We start from the raw sequence: 20,047 nt of genomic DNA, 5'->3' as shown, positions 1-20,047 counted from the left end.
TGTAGAAAACTCCATTTTTTATTTTTTCTAGTGTCCTTATGTATCTTCGTAACAAAACACCGGTCAAATAAAAGCATTAAACCAAATTCCAACCAAGCTTACAATTTCCAAGTTAAGAAGCCATTTTTTTTTAAAATTAACTCTTTTTTTTCTAAATCAGCCAAGTAGAGTAAGATAAAAATATAAAAACGATCAATTTATTGACTACTCAGTTCTATAACAACAAACCAGGGTAAAATTATTACATGTATTTAAAATGTATTGAAATCAAGATTGAACTAAGTACATATTCATGTATGCTTATCTTTCGTAAACCAACTGTATGATTTGTAGAGATCATTTTCCAATAATTTTTACTCCAATTTTCAATCCATCTTCAAATGCTTTGAATAATCCCCCCTTTCTTTATACAGTACATAACTGTCCCAATTGAAGCTAGGAACAAAATGAGATTTGCAGATTTTTTTTTATGAAAACATGATTAATTTTTTTTTAGCCAATAAAGAAAAAGCAACGCAATCGTGCAAAGTGCAAATGGTATAGAAGCAAAAGTCAGTTATCCATATTGTGACACACTAGCATTTGAGATATGAAAACCAAACCCGGGTTAAAATAAAAGCATGGCACTGCATTTTGTGTATTTGCTTTCTTTCCCTTTAACAAAATCTTAAAATGGTTTTAAAGATAAGGTTGAGTTCTGGGAAGAGGTGAAAAATAATTAATGAGCGTTATTATTGTTATTATGCAAGGGTGGAAGAAGATCAGATAAAACATGTTCCCCGAAAAGCATGGCTCTTCAATTGCTTTCATATTCTAAATATGGTACGTAACATCATAAAGATCGCTACAGATGTTTACGCCACGTCTTTGTGTAGTGCCATATACATCCTTTTGTGTACAGTGCTTGTAACTTTACCAAGACTTGGCCAAATTTCTTATCATTTTGATGATTCCAGAACTTTGCAATACACAACAATACTTATAAAGATGTTCAAACTTTTATGATCGATTCCACACCGTTTCTTTCACAATGCAATCTCATGACCAGAACTCAACTTTATCTTTAACTTAATGTAAGCAGAAGGGTGGTTACTAATATATGTATAGAAGCACGTTATTATTTCTCATCAGGATTACAAATGGCCATCATCAAACTGACAATGTTAAATCATTTAAATTGAAAGAAAATAAATGTTTAATGTTCATGCAATGTAAAAATAGAAACACTTTATTCCCTTGCAAGTAACGCAAAAAAACAAAATTAATATTACTACTCTAAAATCTAATTTATCTAAACGCAACATGAAATTTTTTTCTTGACAAACAAGAGGCCTACCTCATATAGCATCTCTACAAAAGTTTTTTTTTAACAACAGAAAGTTATTGTCATTATCACCACAGTGTATGTCCATTCATACAAAGTCAGTTTCAAAACCCCTTCCTCCAAAACTGCCTTGGAAAATTAAGTATACTACACTTCATTCCTCTATATCTGCTATTGTATGGATAAATATACTGTTGAAGAAAGCTATGTTTTAAACTCATAACATTAGGTTAAAACTATTCTTTTAAACGACATGAGTTTTTAAGTTGCTGCAGCATTTTTTCAAACCGATTAACCCACAAGTATGAACAGACCTTATACTATTTGCGACTCTTTCGTCGCATACAAAAAAAAATGAAAACTTTTGGAATATTTACAAATCCTCTCATTTGGCAAAATACACTTACAGGTACTTCAACAAATCTGAGTACATTTATCAAATCTATTTACAACAATTCACACAAGAATGGTTCGCTTTTATCCTCTATATCCCCACTTTGAATGCAAACAATTTAAATTCTGACACATACATTTGTGAATACCTAATGGAAATACTTTGTTTCATGAACAAGACAAAAATTTAAACATGTGGGACCACAGTGCAAAGTTATTTACACACCACATTAATCTGAATATGTAGGGCCATAGTAGCTTGTGAAAATCCAAGTTCGGTTCAAATATCAGCAAAGACACACACAAAAAGAGGACAATTCTTAAATTGTTTTTGCAGCATATTTGGGTAAGCTGCCAAGTATAAAATGAGATGGAAATTAGGAACAAGAAAAATTGTAAGTAACACTAAAGCTTAACTTTTGGCAGCATCAATACCATGTACCCTTTCGTTGTCTTTGAAACAATACTTGTCAATTCTAGCTAATTCATCCTAAAGATACCCACCACAAGAATTTGAATATGTAGGATCATCTGGGAAAAAAAACTTGCAAAACCTAAGTACAGTTCTCACTGATTACTAGAAATACCGTAATATCACAGATGAAAAAATGTTTTGCAAACTGTGCACTTGGTACCGAAACTGAAGAGCTTAAAAGGATTTTATAATTATAATCTTCTTTTTCTTGGTAAAATATAATTTGTCTCTTTAATATATGTGATACGATTGACTCTTATTTATTTGGCAAACTCAATCAGGCAACTAAATTCTCTTATCTTTTAGCTCATACAAAATTTGTTACAATAAATTCACATTTTCAAAGATTTAACTTCAATTATTCATAATACAATGTTTTCCATATACTAGACAATATCATAAAGTCACAAACCATTATATTTTTATTCAAAATTGCTTGAAGTAATGACAAATCTAACAGCAGATGGTAATTAAAGCATTGATGAACTTTCAACTTGGGTCCCATTCAATCATAAAAATAAAAAAACGCACAGTACTGTTCATAACAAATGTTCTCTGAAAGTCTAATTTCAGAACAATAACCTAGTTTAAGGTGCTAAATTGTCGACCTACGAAATAAAGAAGTTGTGGGAGATCTAGAAAAAACATTAGTATTGCTTCTACAAATCATCAATCAGTAATATAAAACTGGTTACACAATGCATTGATAACATAGAAGGAAAAGGTTTCAATTTTACATGAGGATACAAAATGCCTCATATGGCCAAAAAATGAGAAGGAGAAATTCCTCAAACAACGAAAGGCAGATGAAAATACACTTTCTTAGCTAGATCTGCCACTACTTGTGATCGTTACTATGGTGATCTGCCTCTATCCGGGGTCCTGGAATGGGTACGATCTTGACCGTTTGATCGTCTGGGGGACCTTGGGGACAATGGGGATCGGCTGTATTTTCTTGGACTTCTGCTCCGGGAGCGCGACGGAGAGCGTCTTCGACGGTCAGGGCTACGGCTGCGACTCCTGTCGCGGTCTCGACTTCGGCTACGGCTACGACGTCTACTGCAACCACGGAAGAAGAGAAAGGGATGACAGAAACACATTGAAAACATCACTTAAAGCCCACTGCACTACTTATAGCTACTTGCGCCCTCTATATAGCAAATAATGCCTAATCGGTGCCTGTTGGTTCCCCATGATCCTCTTTTTCTTATGTTAAATTGAGAGCTGATTTGATGATATAACCACCTGTCAGTGACCTTGAAGGGAGGTCTAATTCCCCTGGCCAAACTAGGCCCGATTTTTATGCCACATGTTTGTGTAGTCCCATACACATCTTTCTGTGTACAGTGCTTGTTACTTTACGAAGACTGGGCCAAATTTCTTATCATTTTGATGACTCCTTATATTTGATGAATACTTATATCCTACCTGATCAACTTTTTCTGATCGATTCCACACCGTTCCTTTCACAATGCAATCGCATGACCAGAACTCAACTTTATCTTTAATTACGAAAGAAATATTACATGAATAATGATTGAGACTCACCTCGAGTATCCGAAAGCTGCAAATCAAAAGCAAAGGGAGGAAAAATGAGAGAAACATTTAATCTCAGGATCTAAAATAATGCAACTGAAAGCTGATGAATATGTTTGTTAAATAGCTGTGATGAATCAGCACAAAAAAGAATTTGTATGAAATGGAGAAAGTGACAATTAGCACTTTATATAATACGGGTGAACTAATGGTCAAATCTATATCAAATGTATATATATTTCTATATTTTAGATAACTTTTCAATGACAAGGATATTTGCCCTTTCTAGTGTACCTGTGTAGTTTACTTTAGGAATATTAGCTTGAAAAAGAGTCCCAATCATGTTGCTGCCCAATATTGTACGTCATTTTTCAAACCTCATGACCCCAAAATCTAATCAATTAATTGGCTCTGCAAGATACATACATGACCTAAGTTTGGCAGGAATCCATCAATCGGTTCTTGAGATAACGCGATCACAAGCTATTTTTGCATACATAATGAGCACTGTGACCTTGGACCTCGTGACCCCAAAATCTAATCAATTCATCGGCTCTGCAAGATACATACATGACCTAAGTTTGGCAGGATTCCATCAATCGGTTCTTGAGATAACGCGATCACGAGCTGTTTTTGCATATATAATGAGCCCTGTGACCTTTGACCTCGTCCTTGAGATACGATTAAAATGTTAACTTCAATGTCAAACATAATAACAAATAACAATAACAATAGCAAAGATTTATGAATGTTTCTTTCCTGGGGGCCTAAAAAACATTTAAAAACTGGTTATTTGTTTATATTGTTTATACAGTCCCTGGTGCATTGTTATGTTTTGATAATCCCTCGGGCTACCAGGGGGGCAAGTGGGCTAGTACACTCACATCTTCCACCTCCTCCGCCTCTTCCGAATCCACCACCACCGCCTCGTCTCCTGCCACCCCCGTAGTCTCCTCCTCCATCTCGGCAATCACGAGCAAAATGGCCCCTGCGCCCGCATCGATAGCACTCATCGTCCTCCTGAGAGAATGGGAGAGGAAAGAGAGCGGTTAAAACACTTGACTAGAGAGAGATACAGTCAAACCTGCTTTAGTGACAACCTGTCTACAAAGACCATATTTTTGTTTCCCGTGAAAATGGTTTCTCATTGAAACATGTTATGTACTAAAGGAACCTGTCTAGAAAGACCACTTTTTGTGTTTCCCTTGGGTGGTTGCTATAGACCGATTTGGCTGTATATATGCGAATGTACAAATGGTGTGATTTTATATCCCCACAAGGCCTTTTTGTCCTTAAAGATTGTCTGAAGTGAAAGCTAAAAATAGAACAATTATAATTATATCAATGGAAAATTTATGAGCCGTAGTTTACAATAATATCTATTATAATGCTATTTAAGTGTCTGTCAGTGTCTAAAGCTTTGAAAATTGGTGCTTGTGGACCTAAAACCTAGCCATTGAATTGGTGACATCATCTTGTGCGGAGTACGTAGATTCAAAATGACATGTTAATTTTTGCCATTCTTATTTATTGTAATTTAAATATTTGCACTCAATTCTCTTTGTTGCATTATAATTTAGACTTTTGTTATAGAAATGCTATTTTCTGGTCCCATTTATCCTTTCAATGTTAAACACGTAGTATCTCTTTGGTTATATTGATGTAATTTTTGTTTGAATAATAAAAAACTTCAAACTCAACTCAACTCAACTCAACTTATCCCTTGATTTAAAAAAAAAATTGAGAATGATCCTCTTTGTTTGGATTATAGTCAATACAATTTTAATTATGAGAAGAAATACTCACGAAACCCCTCTTTGGTCCTCGGGCCCACTCTACCACGATGCTCTGGCCATTGAGTTCCTTGCCGTTCTCATGCTTGATCGCATCCTACAAACAACGTGAAAGAGAAAAACAATTGTCATAATACATTAAAGAATTTAGTTTAAGTATATATATATTGGGGGGGGGGGAGAGGCAGAGGGGTGGCAGTCGGTAGTTTAATATGAAGCATGGCTGAACTACGGGAGAGAGGTGTAATGTGTGTGTATTGTGGGGGGGGGAGGGGAGAGAGAGAGAGAGAGAGAGAGAAAGGGAGAGAAAGGGAGAGAGAGGGGGAGAGAGAGAAAGAGAGAGAATGGGAGCTCAAGAGTGTGAGAGAAAGAGAGAAAGAGAGGAGGAGAGAAAGAGAGGAGGGAGATAGGGGAGAAGAGAGGGAGATAGGGGGAAAAGAGAGGGAGAGCCGGAGATGGGGAGAGACAGAGACAAAGACAGAGATAGGGAAAGGGAGTCACATGATTTTCCAGCATTCATGCAGCACAGCAATCCGGGGTGGGGGGGGGGGTGGAGAGAATATACGAGCAGAGAGAAAAAGAATGAAGACTAGAAAGATAGTACTATCAAGATGATAGACAGGTTTGAATGAATGGCAGAACAATAACAAAGGGAGGGGGAGGGTGGTTGTAAACAAAAATAACTATCCTGCTATTTCAAATGTTAGACTTTGGGGTTTATGTATCCACATATGCATATGGAAGTATACTTTGCATTGAAAACTTTAAACTACAATTATAAACCCCACAACAGTATGATTTTGCAACTGCTGTAAACAAAAAATGTATAAAAATAGAGAGCCACATTTGTTCTAACATTTTTTAAATTCTTTATTTTTAAAAAAAAATCCAGGTAGTCTATCAAAATAAAAAAAATGAGGGAAAAATAAAGGGAATTTTCCCCCCTTATCACAATGTCTTTTAGGTTCCTGTATACATGTATATAGCTGAGTAGAATTTTATAAATGTCACTTATAGAGTAATAATATTAGATACTGAAAAAAAAACTTAAGATTCAAGATTTAATCTTGATTTAATACCAAATGTATTTCCAAAAACATATTCTGAAGTTAACGGTAAGCATAATGTATTTTGGCTCCTGTTTTGTGCATGTACAAAAAAAAAAATCATTATTTTTACATCTTACATTCAGGGTTAATCAATTATTCCCTGGAAGAGCAAACAAAAAAGGGGGTTAATTGCACCCCCTTCATGACATACCGGTACCATACATGAAACAGACACGACAACGACACCTTCTTTCTTTTCTTTTTAAACGTAAATCACACATACTCTGCTCAGAATCGTCATTTTGGAATTCAGAGCCGAGCAAACGGTCAACGGTCAAGCCGACAAACTGCCCTGCCTGCCTGCCCGGTAGTTCAACCTTGACCCCTTGTGGCTCAAGTCATGGATGGGATGACCCAATTCTTTTCTAAATCGTCAAACTTTTGGTAGAACTTGGGGTAGAGTTTCATTCATTCCGCTTCCCAAAGAGGAGGAGAAGAAGAGGTTCAGAAAGCTAAGGCCAGCCGGAGATGAAAAATAGAAATTGAGACAACAATTATTTGAATTTATTGAAGGTAATTAGTTTGCATTGATCATTATATATTTGTATACCATGTTTCTCAGGTATTGCATTTTTCATAATATTTCTCATGTTAATGTTAATACAGCTTTCTAAATATTTGGGTAATTCTTGGTAAATCGACTCTTTCAACCTGTAATTCAAAAAATTAATAAATGAATAAATAAATGTAAAAAAATATGAATAAATAAATAAATGCATTTCAAAAATATGAATAAATGAATAAATGAAAAAAAAAAAAAATGAAATTAAGAAATGATCCAAACAGTTATCACCACACAGGTATAAATCAATTGTACAATTCTAATTGAAATGTCAAATTGTTGAGCCATTAACAAAGTAATAAAAAGGCCTTCCATGCGATTTTGCAACAAATCATGTTACATCTTCAGCATGATTGGGTCGTCTTCTTTCCATTTTTATCAGTCCAAAACCTCACACTATACATCGATTCATATTTACTACTGTAAGGACACTTGCAATCAACATTTACCAATTCGAGACAGTTTCTTTCAAAATGATGTCACATGTAGAAACCCATTTCACAAAACTTTTATTCAGTGCCAAATGACAGTTTTTGTTTAATATATAGCTACTTAAATCCTTGCTTCTGATTGCTTATCAGCAGATTTGTCACTGATATTCATAATTTGTCATTGACAAAGGGCTTTGTGAAAAAGGCCTCGGTTCCAAACTTTTTTTAAACCCTTTCCAGACAGGATATATTTTTCGGGTTAAATTTTGAACAACAATCTTCAAATTGGCAACAATAATATTTCAACAAATCAATTTTTTTGGGATATAATTCACTACTCTGACCCTACCAAGAAAAGTTGCCTGTTAGTGCAGAAAGAGATCATGTCGTAAAAACTTAGCTGCACATGGGGGCCACAGTGATATTCACACAAACATGTTTGAGACGGAAAACTGGAAAGTCTTTTAATAAAACTCTTATAATACCTTTTACTAGTTTGTTAAAAACTCAATGTCTCTTGGCTGCAAGCATATCAAGCTAAACGTGCTTAAAAAGCCCTTCAGTATCTTTAACTCTTAAACTTAAAGCCCATCTGTACTAGTTTGGCCAGGTGGGATTAGACCTACCTGCACGGTCACTGACAGGTGGGTTATCTCATCAAATCAGCTCTCAATTAACATAAGAAAAAGAGGATCATGGGGGACCAATAGGCACCAATAAGGGATAGTTTGCCCTGTAGAGGGCGCAAGTTAGTAGCTAGAAGTAGTGCAGTGGGGCTTTAATGTACGATTATATTCTTGTTCGTGCTAATCTGATGCGTAATTATATACTGTGTACTGTTTATTATTTTAATGCATTGTCAAACATTGTTATTGTGAAAGATAATAATCAATATATATGTCACCTACCAGTATTTCACAAATAGATTATCTGAGAGCAATTTCTGTTCAAGTGGAGGCGTGTCATGTCAAGTTAAAAAAGATGAAATAAAAAGCACTAGGTACTGGGCCAGGCTAATATCCTTTAACCGATTACCAACTAAACCGCCTGTCCGTTTTCAATGCGCTATAGTATCCGTTCTAGGGCTACCATGATAATGTTATTACGCTGCAGTAGGATTCTGCATAGAAAAATGGAATCATCAAAATGCTAAGAAATTTGGCTCAGTCTTCGTAAAGTTACAAGCACTGTACACAGAAAGATGTATATGGGACTATGTGACACATGCGTTATATCTATCAGGTCCAAATAGATATAATATTTTACCAAATATATCAATTAGTAGGCGGTTTCTCTGCAAAATTTGTATCATTACGTATTAGTCAAAACATATTATTTCACATGATTGTTAATAAAAGCTTCCATTTATTTTTTTGAGAGGGGGGCCTTTCCAAAACTGGTCTATACCTTTAACACATGAATCCATTAACCGTACATGATACATATACTACTATGAGGCTATTTATAGCAAATGTCTTTCTGCAAAACAACTTGCAGACAATGAGAAAAATATTTCCCAAACATCCTTTGTTGTGGTTTTTCTGTTTGAGCAATCATAAATGTCTGTTTGGGGCCAGAAGGGCCCTAACTCGGATATACTTTAACAAAGATTTAGCACCCTCTTGGCTCTGAACAGCTGATTTCATGGAACCAATATTTAATACAGACCATTGTTTGGAACTTTGTATAAATGCCATGGTTCATACACTATCTTGGGTCGCTCCAAAACACAAGGAAATAGAGTCTTCAATATCTGTTCATGTACAGTACTGACACGTGTACAAGTACCTACTTCATGTATTGAAGTATTTGAGTACTCTATAGCATGAATGCTCCATAATGTAGCCAGGGGACTCAAGATTAGAGTTCCCTGGGGCGCATAATCTTATCAATACTTCATCGATGTTAGTATTTAACTTTGCATTTAGCTTTCAGCTTAGCTTCATAAAATGGCTCAATTCATTTTCAGATCAGATCTACGAATCATTTTCATTTAAATAAAGCCAAATTTAAGGCAAGATACTTTACCGACAGCCAATGTGATGCTGATATAATTGTGCATACCGGGTAGCTTATAATCAACTACGGTCTGCTTAAGTGACTACCTGTCTACAAAGACCACTTTTTGTGTTTCCCTTGAGCGGTCTCAATAGACAGGTTTGACTAAACATGAAAATACATGCCTGCCAATCAAGGTCTTCGAACAGTTGGCATAAATCAGTTTGGAAGCTGTCTCAAGCTTTCGGCAAAATACTCAGCCCGCAAAAGCTTAAACTGAATATCGCAGTTGGCTGATAGTGAGTATTTTATCTAAGCTAAAAACTGGCTAAAATACTCGCAACTTTGAGATAACTTAGTATTGAATTGAAAAACTGGCCCTAGTATACACTTGCACATATGTGTACTGTGGATAAGATACATTGTATGTATGTAGAAGAAAGAAATCAAGATATCAATAATACAGTGTCAAATTCTACATGTACATGTAGATGTAGCTTTGGTACTGTGTAAATGTGCTTTATAAGCTATTACTATCACAAGTTTGTTTTTTCAGTTTAAAAGCATTAAAAAAAAGTTGTATAGGGCTGCAAATTTTACGGCTTGTGATAATGATGTGATAAAGACATGACAATGCACTGTGAATGTGTGAACATGTGTGCAGTCTGTACTCAGCATCAGTATAATTATCCAGAAAAAACATTGTTCGTTCTTATTTGGAAAGCACTAGCAAGGACATATATAGAATTAAACAATAACACCCTTTTCCCCTCAACCCCCCCCCCCCCCCCCCCCCCCCCGCCCCCATCGAAATATGGTATTTCTAAAAAAAAGTTTTGTATTCAAGTAAACATGAAACTACTTTTTCAAGATTGATTTGCTTAAAGGCTGAGCCAAGTGCTCCATGAAATTGGTTACAATTTCAAAAGGGAATCTAACAAAAGAAATGCAAGAGGCGGTTACGGTTTTTGCTGTACTTCAAAACATGTTTGTTGTCTGCTATCTGGGAGAATTCTATCAAAAGTGAAAGAGACAGCCGATTTTTTTGGCACAAAACAAGGAAAATGGAGGAAGCTGTTCATTATCTCACAATCAGCCTGTGAAACTGAAAATAGATTCTTTTAATTTTATTATTTAATACAAGATCATGGAAGCTACTGTAGAGAAAACTATGTGTACGAGGAAGTAGAGAACTGTACTGAAGTGGATAAAACTGTTGCTCCAAAAGAGATATACAGCAATAACAGGAAAGCTACATGTAAGATGATGGCGTAGATCCTAATCAAATGATTGGTTGAGAGCGTACACGTGACCAGGCATTTATTTTGCCTAACGCGTAATGCTAACGCGTAATGACCGGTCATTACCCAGTGGTAATGACCGGTCATTACCACATCTACACATGTAGCTAAAAATTAGCGCAAAATAAACGCGACACAAGTCAGAGGTCTAACTAATATTAGACGCGCGCAAGGCAAGGTACGCCTCAATTGCGCTTATTTTAAACCATGGGTTATGTAAATGAGAATTTAAACCATGAGTTAGATTTAAATCTCCTTTGTGAAATCGGGCCTTTGAGTTTGAGATAAGGGCGATTGATCAAATAGCAAGGATCCACGTTATAATTTTATAAAACAAATAATACACATCATTTTGTTCGGGCATTAGTATAATTACCCACACTCGGTACCTTTGAAAAAGTCTAACACGCCCTCGGCTATCGCCTTGGGCGTGTTAGACTTTCCCGAAGGTACCTTGTGTGGGTAATTCTTACTAATGCCCTCACTGCTGTGTATTATTTATATACTAACTTGTCTATAAAGGCCAAACAAAAAAAGTGGCTACAGTAGACAGGTAGCCTTTTAGTTTCTACATGTAGTCAGGTGCTAAGATAGTAAAAACACACATTTCTTTCTCAAGGGAGACAAAATAGTGGACCACTAAAGACAGGTGGCCAGTATTAAAGGCAGGTCTGACTGTATGATCTATGATAATCAATCAAAGAGCAAGTTCAAGGTTTTGGGTCACCTCATAAATTTCCCATAAAATTGATCAAAAAGTGAATATTGTTAAATGTAGAAGTACATGTACTGTACATGACTACTACCAATCAAATCATAATCTATTAAAAAAATTCCATACCTTTTAAGAGATTAGTTTGTTTTGAAAACATATTCACTTGGAGTCATCAAAGTTTTAAATTTCAGTTTGCAAAACCTAGAAGTAATAAACAACGATCCACTTACAATGACAAGGGTCCACAAGGGACTGAAAAAAAAAGTATCTGAAGTTATAACTACAAGCTTAGGTAACCTCAATTTGATTGGGTCCACACAGGATAACTTTTTACTTTGAATGAGGATCCCCCTCCCCCTCCCCCCTCCCCCACCGCTGTTCATAATCATGGCACTAACCTCAAAGATCTAGGTGGTGTTTCACAAAGACTAAGATCAAATTTAAGTTGGGCTTAATCACTTGAATATGGCAGGCCGTTCATGCCACTGGTTGCTCTCACCATTATGATCTTTAGATAATAGCTTTTCCTTCAATAATGAATTATCAAAAACTGTAAGTTCTGTACATATGTGACCATGATTTGTAATTGTACGTCCCTTGAGAGACCAATGCCAGTAAATGGTGAGAGAAAACAGTGGCATGAATGGCCTGCCATAGTTAAGTCAAACTTAAAGTCGATCTTAGTCTTTGTGAAACACCCCGCCAGTTATGGTTTGTAACTTCGCATTAACCCAAAGTTTCATTATAACGAGTGTGTCCTCACGGTCCCCAACTACAAGATAACTTCAAAGTTTAAAACTTTAACCTAAACTCAGTGTTAACAGACTGTCGAATGAACTTAACTATGGATTCACTTTCCTTTTAATCGAATACACTACATTTAATTGCTCAGATGGCGATGACAATGATTTATGATCCACTCAAATGTGATAGAAAGGTGTTGCTCATAAATCAATACAGAAGTATGAGCACTTCTACCATACGGCTATTAACTGCAGTGCACATGAACATTAATTGAAAACACGATCCCTATGTGTGATGTTGTTAATTGTCTATAGATGCTTTACACTGAAAGGTGGTTTTTTTTTGCTCATGAATTCAAAGCAAACTCAGAAGAGAGGAGTCTAAAAAAGGTCTGTCATCATCAGCTCGAGATTGCCAAATAGCCCGCTATTTCTGATTTGGGAAATAATTCTGAAGGTACAAATCGCGTCTTCATCAGCTCGAGATTTGACCTTGAAACTCAAGTTCGAGAAATTAGCTCAAGATAGTTTGCTTAGTGTTGGGCTCGGGCTGGTGAAAACGCACCGGACAAATAGCAGGATATTTTGCCAAATAGCGGGATATTTTGCAAACTAGCCCAAGATATCTTGAGATGATTATCTCGACCAAATTACCCGCTAATTGCAACTTCGGGCTCATGAAGACGAAAATTAACTGGATGATTTGCGATCGGGATAGTTCAAATAACGTGATATTTGGCAATCTCGAGCTGATGAGGACAGGCCTAATGAGCAGCATCGGATACGAGATATGAGATTAGACTTTGCCCCCTCGTGTGAAACTGTCTAACTTCTTTTTTTCCTTTTTTATCACAAGTGCACCTTAATTGTGCATTGATTTCAAGTGGATTGGGGGCCCTACATATCTCATACATTATCATCATCAATTATTAATGAATAAATATTGAAGACTCCCGCTCAATTAAAGGAATGCATATTTGTAAACATCTGAGATAGTTAATGATTGCATTAAGTGTATCATTCAGTAAAACATGGGGGTGTTTCGCAAAGATCCTAAGTTGAACTTATCTCTAAGTTGGACTTAAAAATTATGAAAAGCCATTTAGCATCTTTGAAAATATTTTGTACAAGGTATTTTAAAAGGCATAAAATGTTGATTCAAGTCATTCATATTTTATATTCAAGGAGATTTCATGTTTTTGATGTGGAATTTATGATGAGTCTAAAATACTTTGAATTTATTGTCATTTCATTTTAAGGCTACAAATGGCTCTCCATAATGTTTAATTCCAAATTAGAGTTAAGTTCGACTTAGGATCTTTGTATAACACCCCTATGGTGTTACTATACTGTATTCAAAATCTAGTTGACGCACATAAACATGCTCGCATACAATAGGGAGCGAGTGGAACCCAAGACGGATTTAAGTTTTATTACGCAATGTGTATGTTATCCTTTTCTTCAAACTCTGTATTAAATGTTAACCTTTAGAATGCCAGGTACATATTTTGAGATTGACTTTATACAGAAAATAAGTGATTGGTACACTCGAATACCATCTACCAACAGGGCAAGATTTGTGTGGGACATTTTAAAATGTGCATGTTTTGAAATTAATTGTGGTGAGGTTCAGGAAAAGAATTATCCTGAAGGCTTGGTTTGCCTGCAAATAACAACCATGGAACCAGTAGAACCTTGCAATAATCAACTTGCTAAAAATGTGAATCTCTTTTCAACCCTGCCTAAAATTCCAACAGAATGTCAAGGAATAGTGTTTAAAAAAAAGGAAACCTCAAAGTTACCAAACATACCAAGCATGGACTTAATAGGTCTTTGCAACAATCAACTTGCTGAAAAAGTTGATCTCTTTTCAAACCTGCCTAAAATTCCAACAGAATGTCATGGAATAGTGTTTAAAAAAATGGAAAACCCCCAAGGTTACCAAACATGTGATTTAATTGTACTTCCCAATGGCATCACGCCAAGATACCAACAAATGAATTGATCTTCCTGAACCACGGCTGTTTTTCACGTTCCATGTTTGTCGATCATACTTGTACATGTACGTACCTTTATCAAGGTGTGTATTTTGTTCTTTGGCTAATGTAACTCAAGTAAAAATATATTGGATTGCTGTGGTTTGATTTTAAAAAAAAACTGATGTCAGGGTTTAAAAGGGAACGAGGCTTAGCACAGTGTTTTCGGCATGACTACCTGAGGGAAATTTTTTAAAAAAAATTTAGATGGGTATTTATTTCGAACGGATGTCATTTTCACTTAAAGGGATCCGGTAACTTTGTCTGAGATCCTTTAGAAATAATCCTTGATTTAGCTCATGCTGCAACGATAATTATAAACCTTTAAGTCAGTCAGGAACTCCATAACTTTTACAAGCCGATCGCCTGTCTGATTATCAAGATATTAATGATTGGAATTACAAATTTTGAAAACCGTTCGCTGAACGGTTTTCATAACACTACAGTCTATTGGGGAAAACAAGTCTGGTAAAACCGGTCACTCAAAGATTTGTACATTTTTTGAGGCACTTCTTGATCATTTTGAAGCGCGATTTTTTTTAGGGCTTCAATATTACACCATATGACAGACACTGGTAACATGTAGAACCGTGTATCTCAGATTTAACATTGTTAAACGATCCCTTTAAGATGAATATCATGTCCAAAATACCAAGAATTAGAATTTCATTATACGGAATCTTAACGAGACGCAGAGTTGGAACAACATGGCATATGGGAAGGAAAAAATGATCACACAATAAATATAAAAACATGTAGGCACTTATCGACACATACAATGTACTGTCGCACTAAACAGTTTTCAGGAACTGAGGTTGATCTGAAGGGCTGAGGCCAGAGTCCACTGGCATCTAATTACCAGAGAATTGGTGGGGCAGAAATAATGTTATACGGTCTGTTCATCAACTCTAATAACATCATAACTGTAATATTGACATTTAACTTGAACAATGTCTCAAAGCAGATAAACTGGCAAAATACCCAATATTGTACAAAAAATATTATCTTTAAAAAAGAAAAAGAAAAATCTCAGACGTACCTCTGCATCACGTTTGTCGACATAATCCACAAAGGCATATGCTGTAAAGAAAAACACAAAGAGGAAATGATATCCAACGACTTCTGAAAACACAGCCTTTTTTAATCTTTCTCATATTTTCAACATTTTAATCAGGTAGGTTTTTTTTTCTTCAAGGACAGCAAGTATATGAATAAATTGAAACAAATGCCCCCTCCCTCCCCAAACAAAACAAATCAGATTGCCATTAACTCTTCCCGTAAAAAGAGTTTAGACAAAAATTGCCACAACAAAAGTGGTTCTTTTTATTTAAAAGTACATGTAATTTGAAAAACACAAAATATGGGATATATTTCTATATTTTAAATGCTTGACAGTGAGCTCCCCCCCCCCCCCACATTGCACATTAGTTACATGAACATTTTACTTCCATTAACCTTTTACATTTCTTAATCAGATGTTTTATGAGATATTGATCTGCAATGTACACATAAATCGTATATTGTACTTACCCATGCCAGAACCTATGACATCAAAGAAAAAGAGGAAAAGAAAATCAAAAACACTGAATTAAAAATAATACATTTGACAAATATAACATTTTGATGTAAAACTACGTAAAATAAAGCATGAACATCAATTTGTTATGTCACATGGTCACATACAAATACCAGACATAAAAAGCATCACAATATGTTTCCCTTGAAAATGGTTTCTCATTGAAACATGTACTAACGGCCACTTTTTGGGTTACCCATGGGTGGTTGCTATAGACAGCTTTTGACTGTACCTGACATAAAAAGTATCACAATATTTGATATTTTACATGGATGAATATAGATCTATAGACGTGTGTGTTCGCTCAGTCAGTAGAGCGTCCGCCTCACAACCGGGAGGTCGTGGGTTCGAACCCGGCCGCATCATACCAAAAGATGTTAAAAGATGGGAGTTGTTGCTACCTTGTTTGGCGTTCAACAATAAGGGATAGAGCAACGTCGATCTGGCGCTGCTCAGTGGCTGCCGGGCTCACGATCAATTGGGCAAAAAGAATTTGCTTTTCGGTTTAATAAAATTTGGAGTGGACTATTAGGCTATTATTATTATTATTATCTATCAATTTCATCAGCTTGAATAGGAGCATTTATTAAAAATGTGTTCATGTACTGTCTGATATATGGATCTTCTTGGGTTTGCTTACCCATATTAACTATCAATGAATACAAAATTTAAAAAGTGCAGTAGTCAAGCTTTATTAATAAGCAAGTAAGCATAACAAATAACCAATATGAAAGTAGATTTTCTTTGGTTAAAACTCAAACAGGTATCAGCAGCCAATGAAGTGAGGGACTGAGTATTGTTTACACATAAACCAGCTACCTGTACATGTACAACTACATTTATAATCAAGGACATACGTTTTTTTTCTCCTTTGTTTATCAATATCTTCTCTCATCAACCCTTTTGCCACAATTATTCCATTTCCACATGTTGTGGTTTGGCTCAATACATTTTGATTCCGAGCCTAAAAAAAACTGCCGGTTACATGAGTAGAAATACCAAAAATTTCTGCACCCACTGTTTTTATTTTTGTTTCATGGCTATATTGCGTTTGAGGCAAGGAATTTTAAAAAGGGAAAAAAAGCATTATGATCCTTAAGTTGGCAACACGTTCATAGATTCAACATGATTGTTTTTCTATCAAATATATCAAATATTTCTTGACAATATACCCATGTACATTGTTGACAGACATTACCGGTATGTTATGTTATATTCTAATGATATAGCAATAAAAGATAAATATGACTGTTTCCAGTTTGAAGAACACCATGTGATGATTGTGAGCAATGTAGCCCTAAAAATAAATTCCTGACTAAGAATGATCAAAATGAAGTGAGCGACTGTGTGTAGTTTACACATTACAAATCCTTCACAACAAGTACAACAACTTGATTTTTCCCCCATTTTGTTTGGGTATATAATATACAAACATATAATTTACTTAACCTGCCCTATGTCTTCCTAAACTGTATACACTAAGGAACATATGAAAAACACCATTATAAAGCAGAAGAGAGCAACTATTTTCAGACAATTAATTGATTCAAGAAGTGCTAAAATATCAAAGTGCAGTGAATTGTTTCTCTGCCACTCTTCCCCATTCTCATGCTACAAGTGTACAATAGATACAATATGCCTTTAACATTGATTTAGTTTCAGTTCAATCTTGAAACACAACAACAGTCTTCCACCTTTCAAGGGCAAGTCTACATACATGTACAACTTGAACTGTCCATACTGATAGCCTTTTGAAGAAAAATCAAAGGCCAATAAAATTAATGTAATTTGGGTCAGTGCAAAATGCAAAAGAGGAGGGCACATGGCTCAGTGGTAGAGCAATGGTCTCTTTAATAACCAAGAGGTCCTGAGCTTTTTTTCTGACTGATACAAATCTTTGACTTTGAAATTGAGACAATTTAGTAAGTAATATCAAATGATTAAATGAATGACATTCTTGTGACAAGATCAAAGTTTTCTTTCATCAGATTAGAGGTGAGAGTACTGAGCAGTATGCTATAATTTAAAGATAAACTCCAGTACTGGTAAAAAAAAAAAAAAATTCCCACAGAATCAAACGAAACTTACATTGAATGTTCAAGATTACAAAAAAATGACATGTGCCAAACAATTTTGGAAGAAAATGTATACTGGCTGAGTAATGAGCATAGAAAGACAAGGAAATCAAGGTAGTACTAGCCCCGACACCATGTGTGTTGTCCCATATATAGCTTTCTATGTGAGTGCTTGTTACTTTACCAAGACTCGGTCAAATTTATTATGATTTTGGTGACTCCAGAACCTTGCAGTGCACACCAATACTTACATGCTACATGATCAACTGTTTCTGATCCTTTCCAAACCTTTTCTTTCACAATGCAATCGCATTACCAGTACTAAAGTTTATCTTTAATTAACATGAATAAACAAATTACGGAACTCTAGAATACCCCACCACAAAAAATGACTAGTCGTTCTTAGGCAAATCAACGCTCCACCAATTAAGCTAAATCTAAAGACTAAAGTTTCTAAGGTGACACTAACCCTAAATCTAATCCTAACTCTATTGAACCTTAGGTGTTGGACGTTCATAAAGATAAACCCTATTGGTAGGGTACATTCTGAAGTTCAATGCAAATGACAACAGAAGTCTGCAGTGTTTAGACAGTGATTTAACGGCCTTCTCTTGAAATATGCCACTGATCATCGAGTGCATAGACACACAATTGTCTGTAAAGCCTAGGAGTAGGGGAGTAGCAACGAAAAGCTACGACCAAAGTGAATGAGCACTACTGGCTTATTTCGCGAGAATGCAAATTTAACTCAATTAATTGGCATAGACTAGATCTAAATAACATCAGAATTGAATCAAATTAAAAGGTCCCATTGCATTAAAATGAAACCAATAGTGGCAATACTAGGCTAGGCCAATGTTTAGCCTTGTAATCGTATTCTATTTCTATTAATTGTAAATTAAACTTACAAGCAATTAATACCCCGACCCCTCAAAAACAGAAACACAAAGATCTGAAAATGTTCATCTTAAAACTTATTAGTTAATATTACAATAGAAATCTAGAGGGTCTAGATCTAGGCCTAGAGGATCTAGTCTTGCTCCTTTTATTGTTTTAATAATAAACTTAGGTCTACTGTTGTAGTGTTGAGTGTTGTTTACTTTTTATTAACCATAATCTGCAATCAAGTCTCACTCATGATCTCACACATTCACAGTCAGGCAGTTAACTCATCACATAGACAACAACATCTCATCTGTCACTCAGTACATGACAGGAGTAAGTTAGAGTTTACTATTCATTCAATCCTTACCAAATTTCAGCTCGCATCTGGACATTTTGCCATAATAATCAAACATGTCCTCGACATCTCTCTGTCGTGTATTCTTGCTCAGTCTCCCGATAAAAAGCTGAGCAGTCATGATGCTGGTAGTGGAATGGAACTTTCGAAACTACGAGTTTAAGAAAAGAAGTCGCATTTACATCAGTCACAGTCCGGGTTCATCCATCCACTGCACTGGCACTAGTTCTACAACAGTACGGTGCAGTGGTAAAGATGCATGCATCTGCACGTTTATGCACGTTTGTTTATGTACTTCTGCCAAGCGCGCGCTTTCTAATTCAATATACTGCGTGCGTACGTTCATTACATGCAAAACTGTATGCAGCTACCAACCATCAAGTGCCACGCCACATATGGGATTTCCCCCAAAGTATAGACAATCGCAGTCTATTCTTTTATATTCCTTTTTTATTATTCGAATGAGATTATTCGTGGTTAAAAATATAAAGAAATTACTAAGTATATTATTTTATTATTATTTTAAAAGAAACGATTTACATTTAATGATTGTAAAAGTAGAGAAATATTTAGATCTAGATTGCAATGCGGTTTTTTGTTTTGGCTTCTGCTATAAAACTAAAGTAAAGTAATGTGCATGATGATCAAGTAGTATAATATTCTTTTTCTTTCCATTTTGTTCATGACATCGATAGCCAAATGGCAAACACCTTAACAGCAAAAAATTATAATGAAAACCA

At 35.5% G+C, this 20,047-nt stretch overlaps 1 protein-coding gene across 2 annotated transcripts; it reads right to left on the bottom strand.

Annotated features, from left to right (window-relative positions):
* Positions 1 to 1,171: 1,171 nt before the first annotated feature.
* LOC575368 (probable splicing factor, arginine/serine-rich 3) lies at positions 1,172 to 19,678 on the bottom strand. 2 transcript variants are annotated; one of them, XM_011671095.2, is made up of 7 exons: positions 19,320 to 19,678; positions 15,947 to 15,958; positions 15,456 to 15,496; positions 5,535 to 5,618; positions 4,613 to 4,748; positions 3,741 to 3,756; positions 1,172 to 3,251 (listed from the first exon to the last, which is right to left on the bottom strand). In XM_011671095.2, exons 1-7 carry the CDS (start codon positions 19,426 to 19,428, stop codon positions 3,047 to 3,049), a joined length of 603 nt encoding a protein of 200 aa, XP_011669397.2. In that variant the 5' UTR covers positions 19,429 to 19,678; the 3' UTR covers positions 1,172 to 3,046. The 2 variants fall into 2 exon arrangements, with proteins under 2 accessions (XP_011669397.2, XP_011669398.2); XM_011671096.2 differs by having other exon boundaries at positions 1,172 to 3,248; positions 19,320 to 19,503.
* Positions 19,679 to 20,047: the final 369 nt, after the last annotated feature.

This window comes from Strongylocentrotus purpuratus, unplaced genomic scaffold, assembly GCF_000002235.5.
Source record: "Strongylocentrotus purpuratus isolate Spur 01 unplaced genomic scaffold, Spur_5.0 spur5_scaffold_18, whole genome shotgun sequence".
In the NCBI taxonomy this organism is placed as follows: domain Eukaryota; kingdom Metazoa; phylum Echinodermata; class Echinoidea; order Camarodonta; family Strongylocentrotidae; genus Strongylocentrotus; species Strongylocentrotus purpuratus.
This window is presented reverse-complemented; position numbering and strand designations above follow the sequence as displayed.

What these genes read in the sequence shown, in the direction of transcription:
- LOC575368 (XM_011671095.2), bottom strand. Translation starts at nt 19,428, where the DNA reads ATGACTGCTCAGCTTTTTATCGGGAGACTGAGCAAGAATACACGACAG. An exon ending in TCGACAAACGTGATGCAGAG is followed by an intron (nt 5,619 to 15,455) that starts GTACGTCTGAGA and finishes CGTTGTTTGTAG; the next exon opens with GATGCGATCAAGCATGAGAA. An exon ending in GAGGACCAAAGAGGGGTTTC is followed by an intron (nt 4,749 to 5,534) that starts GTGAGTATTTCT and finishes CCATTCTCTCAG; the next exon opens with GAGGACGATGAGTGCTATCG.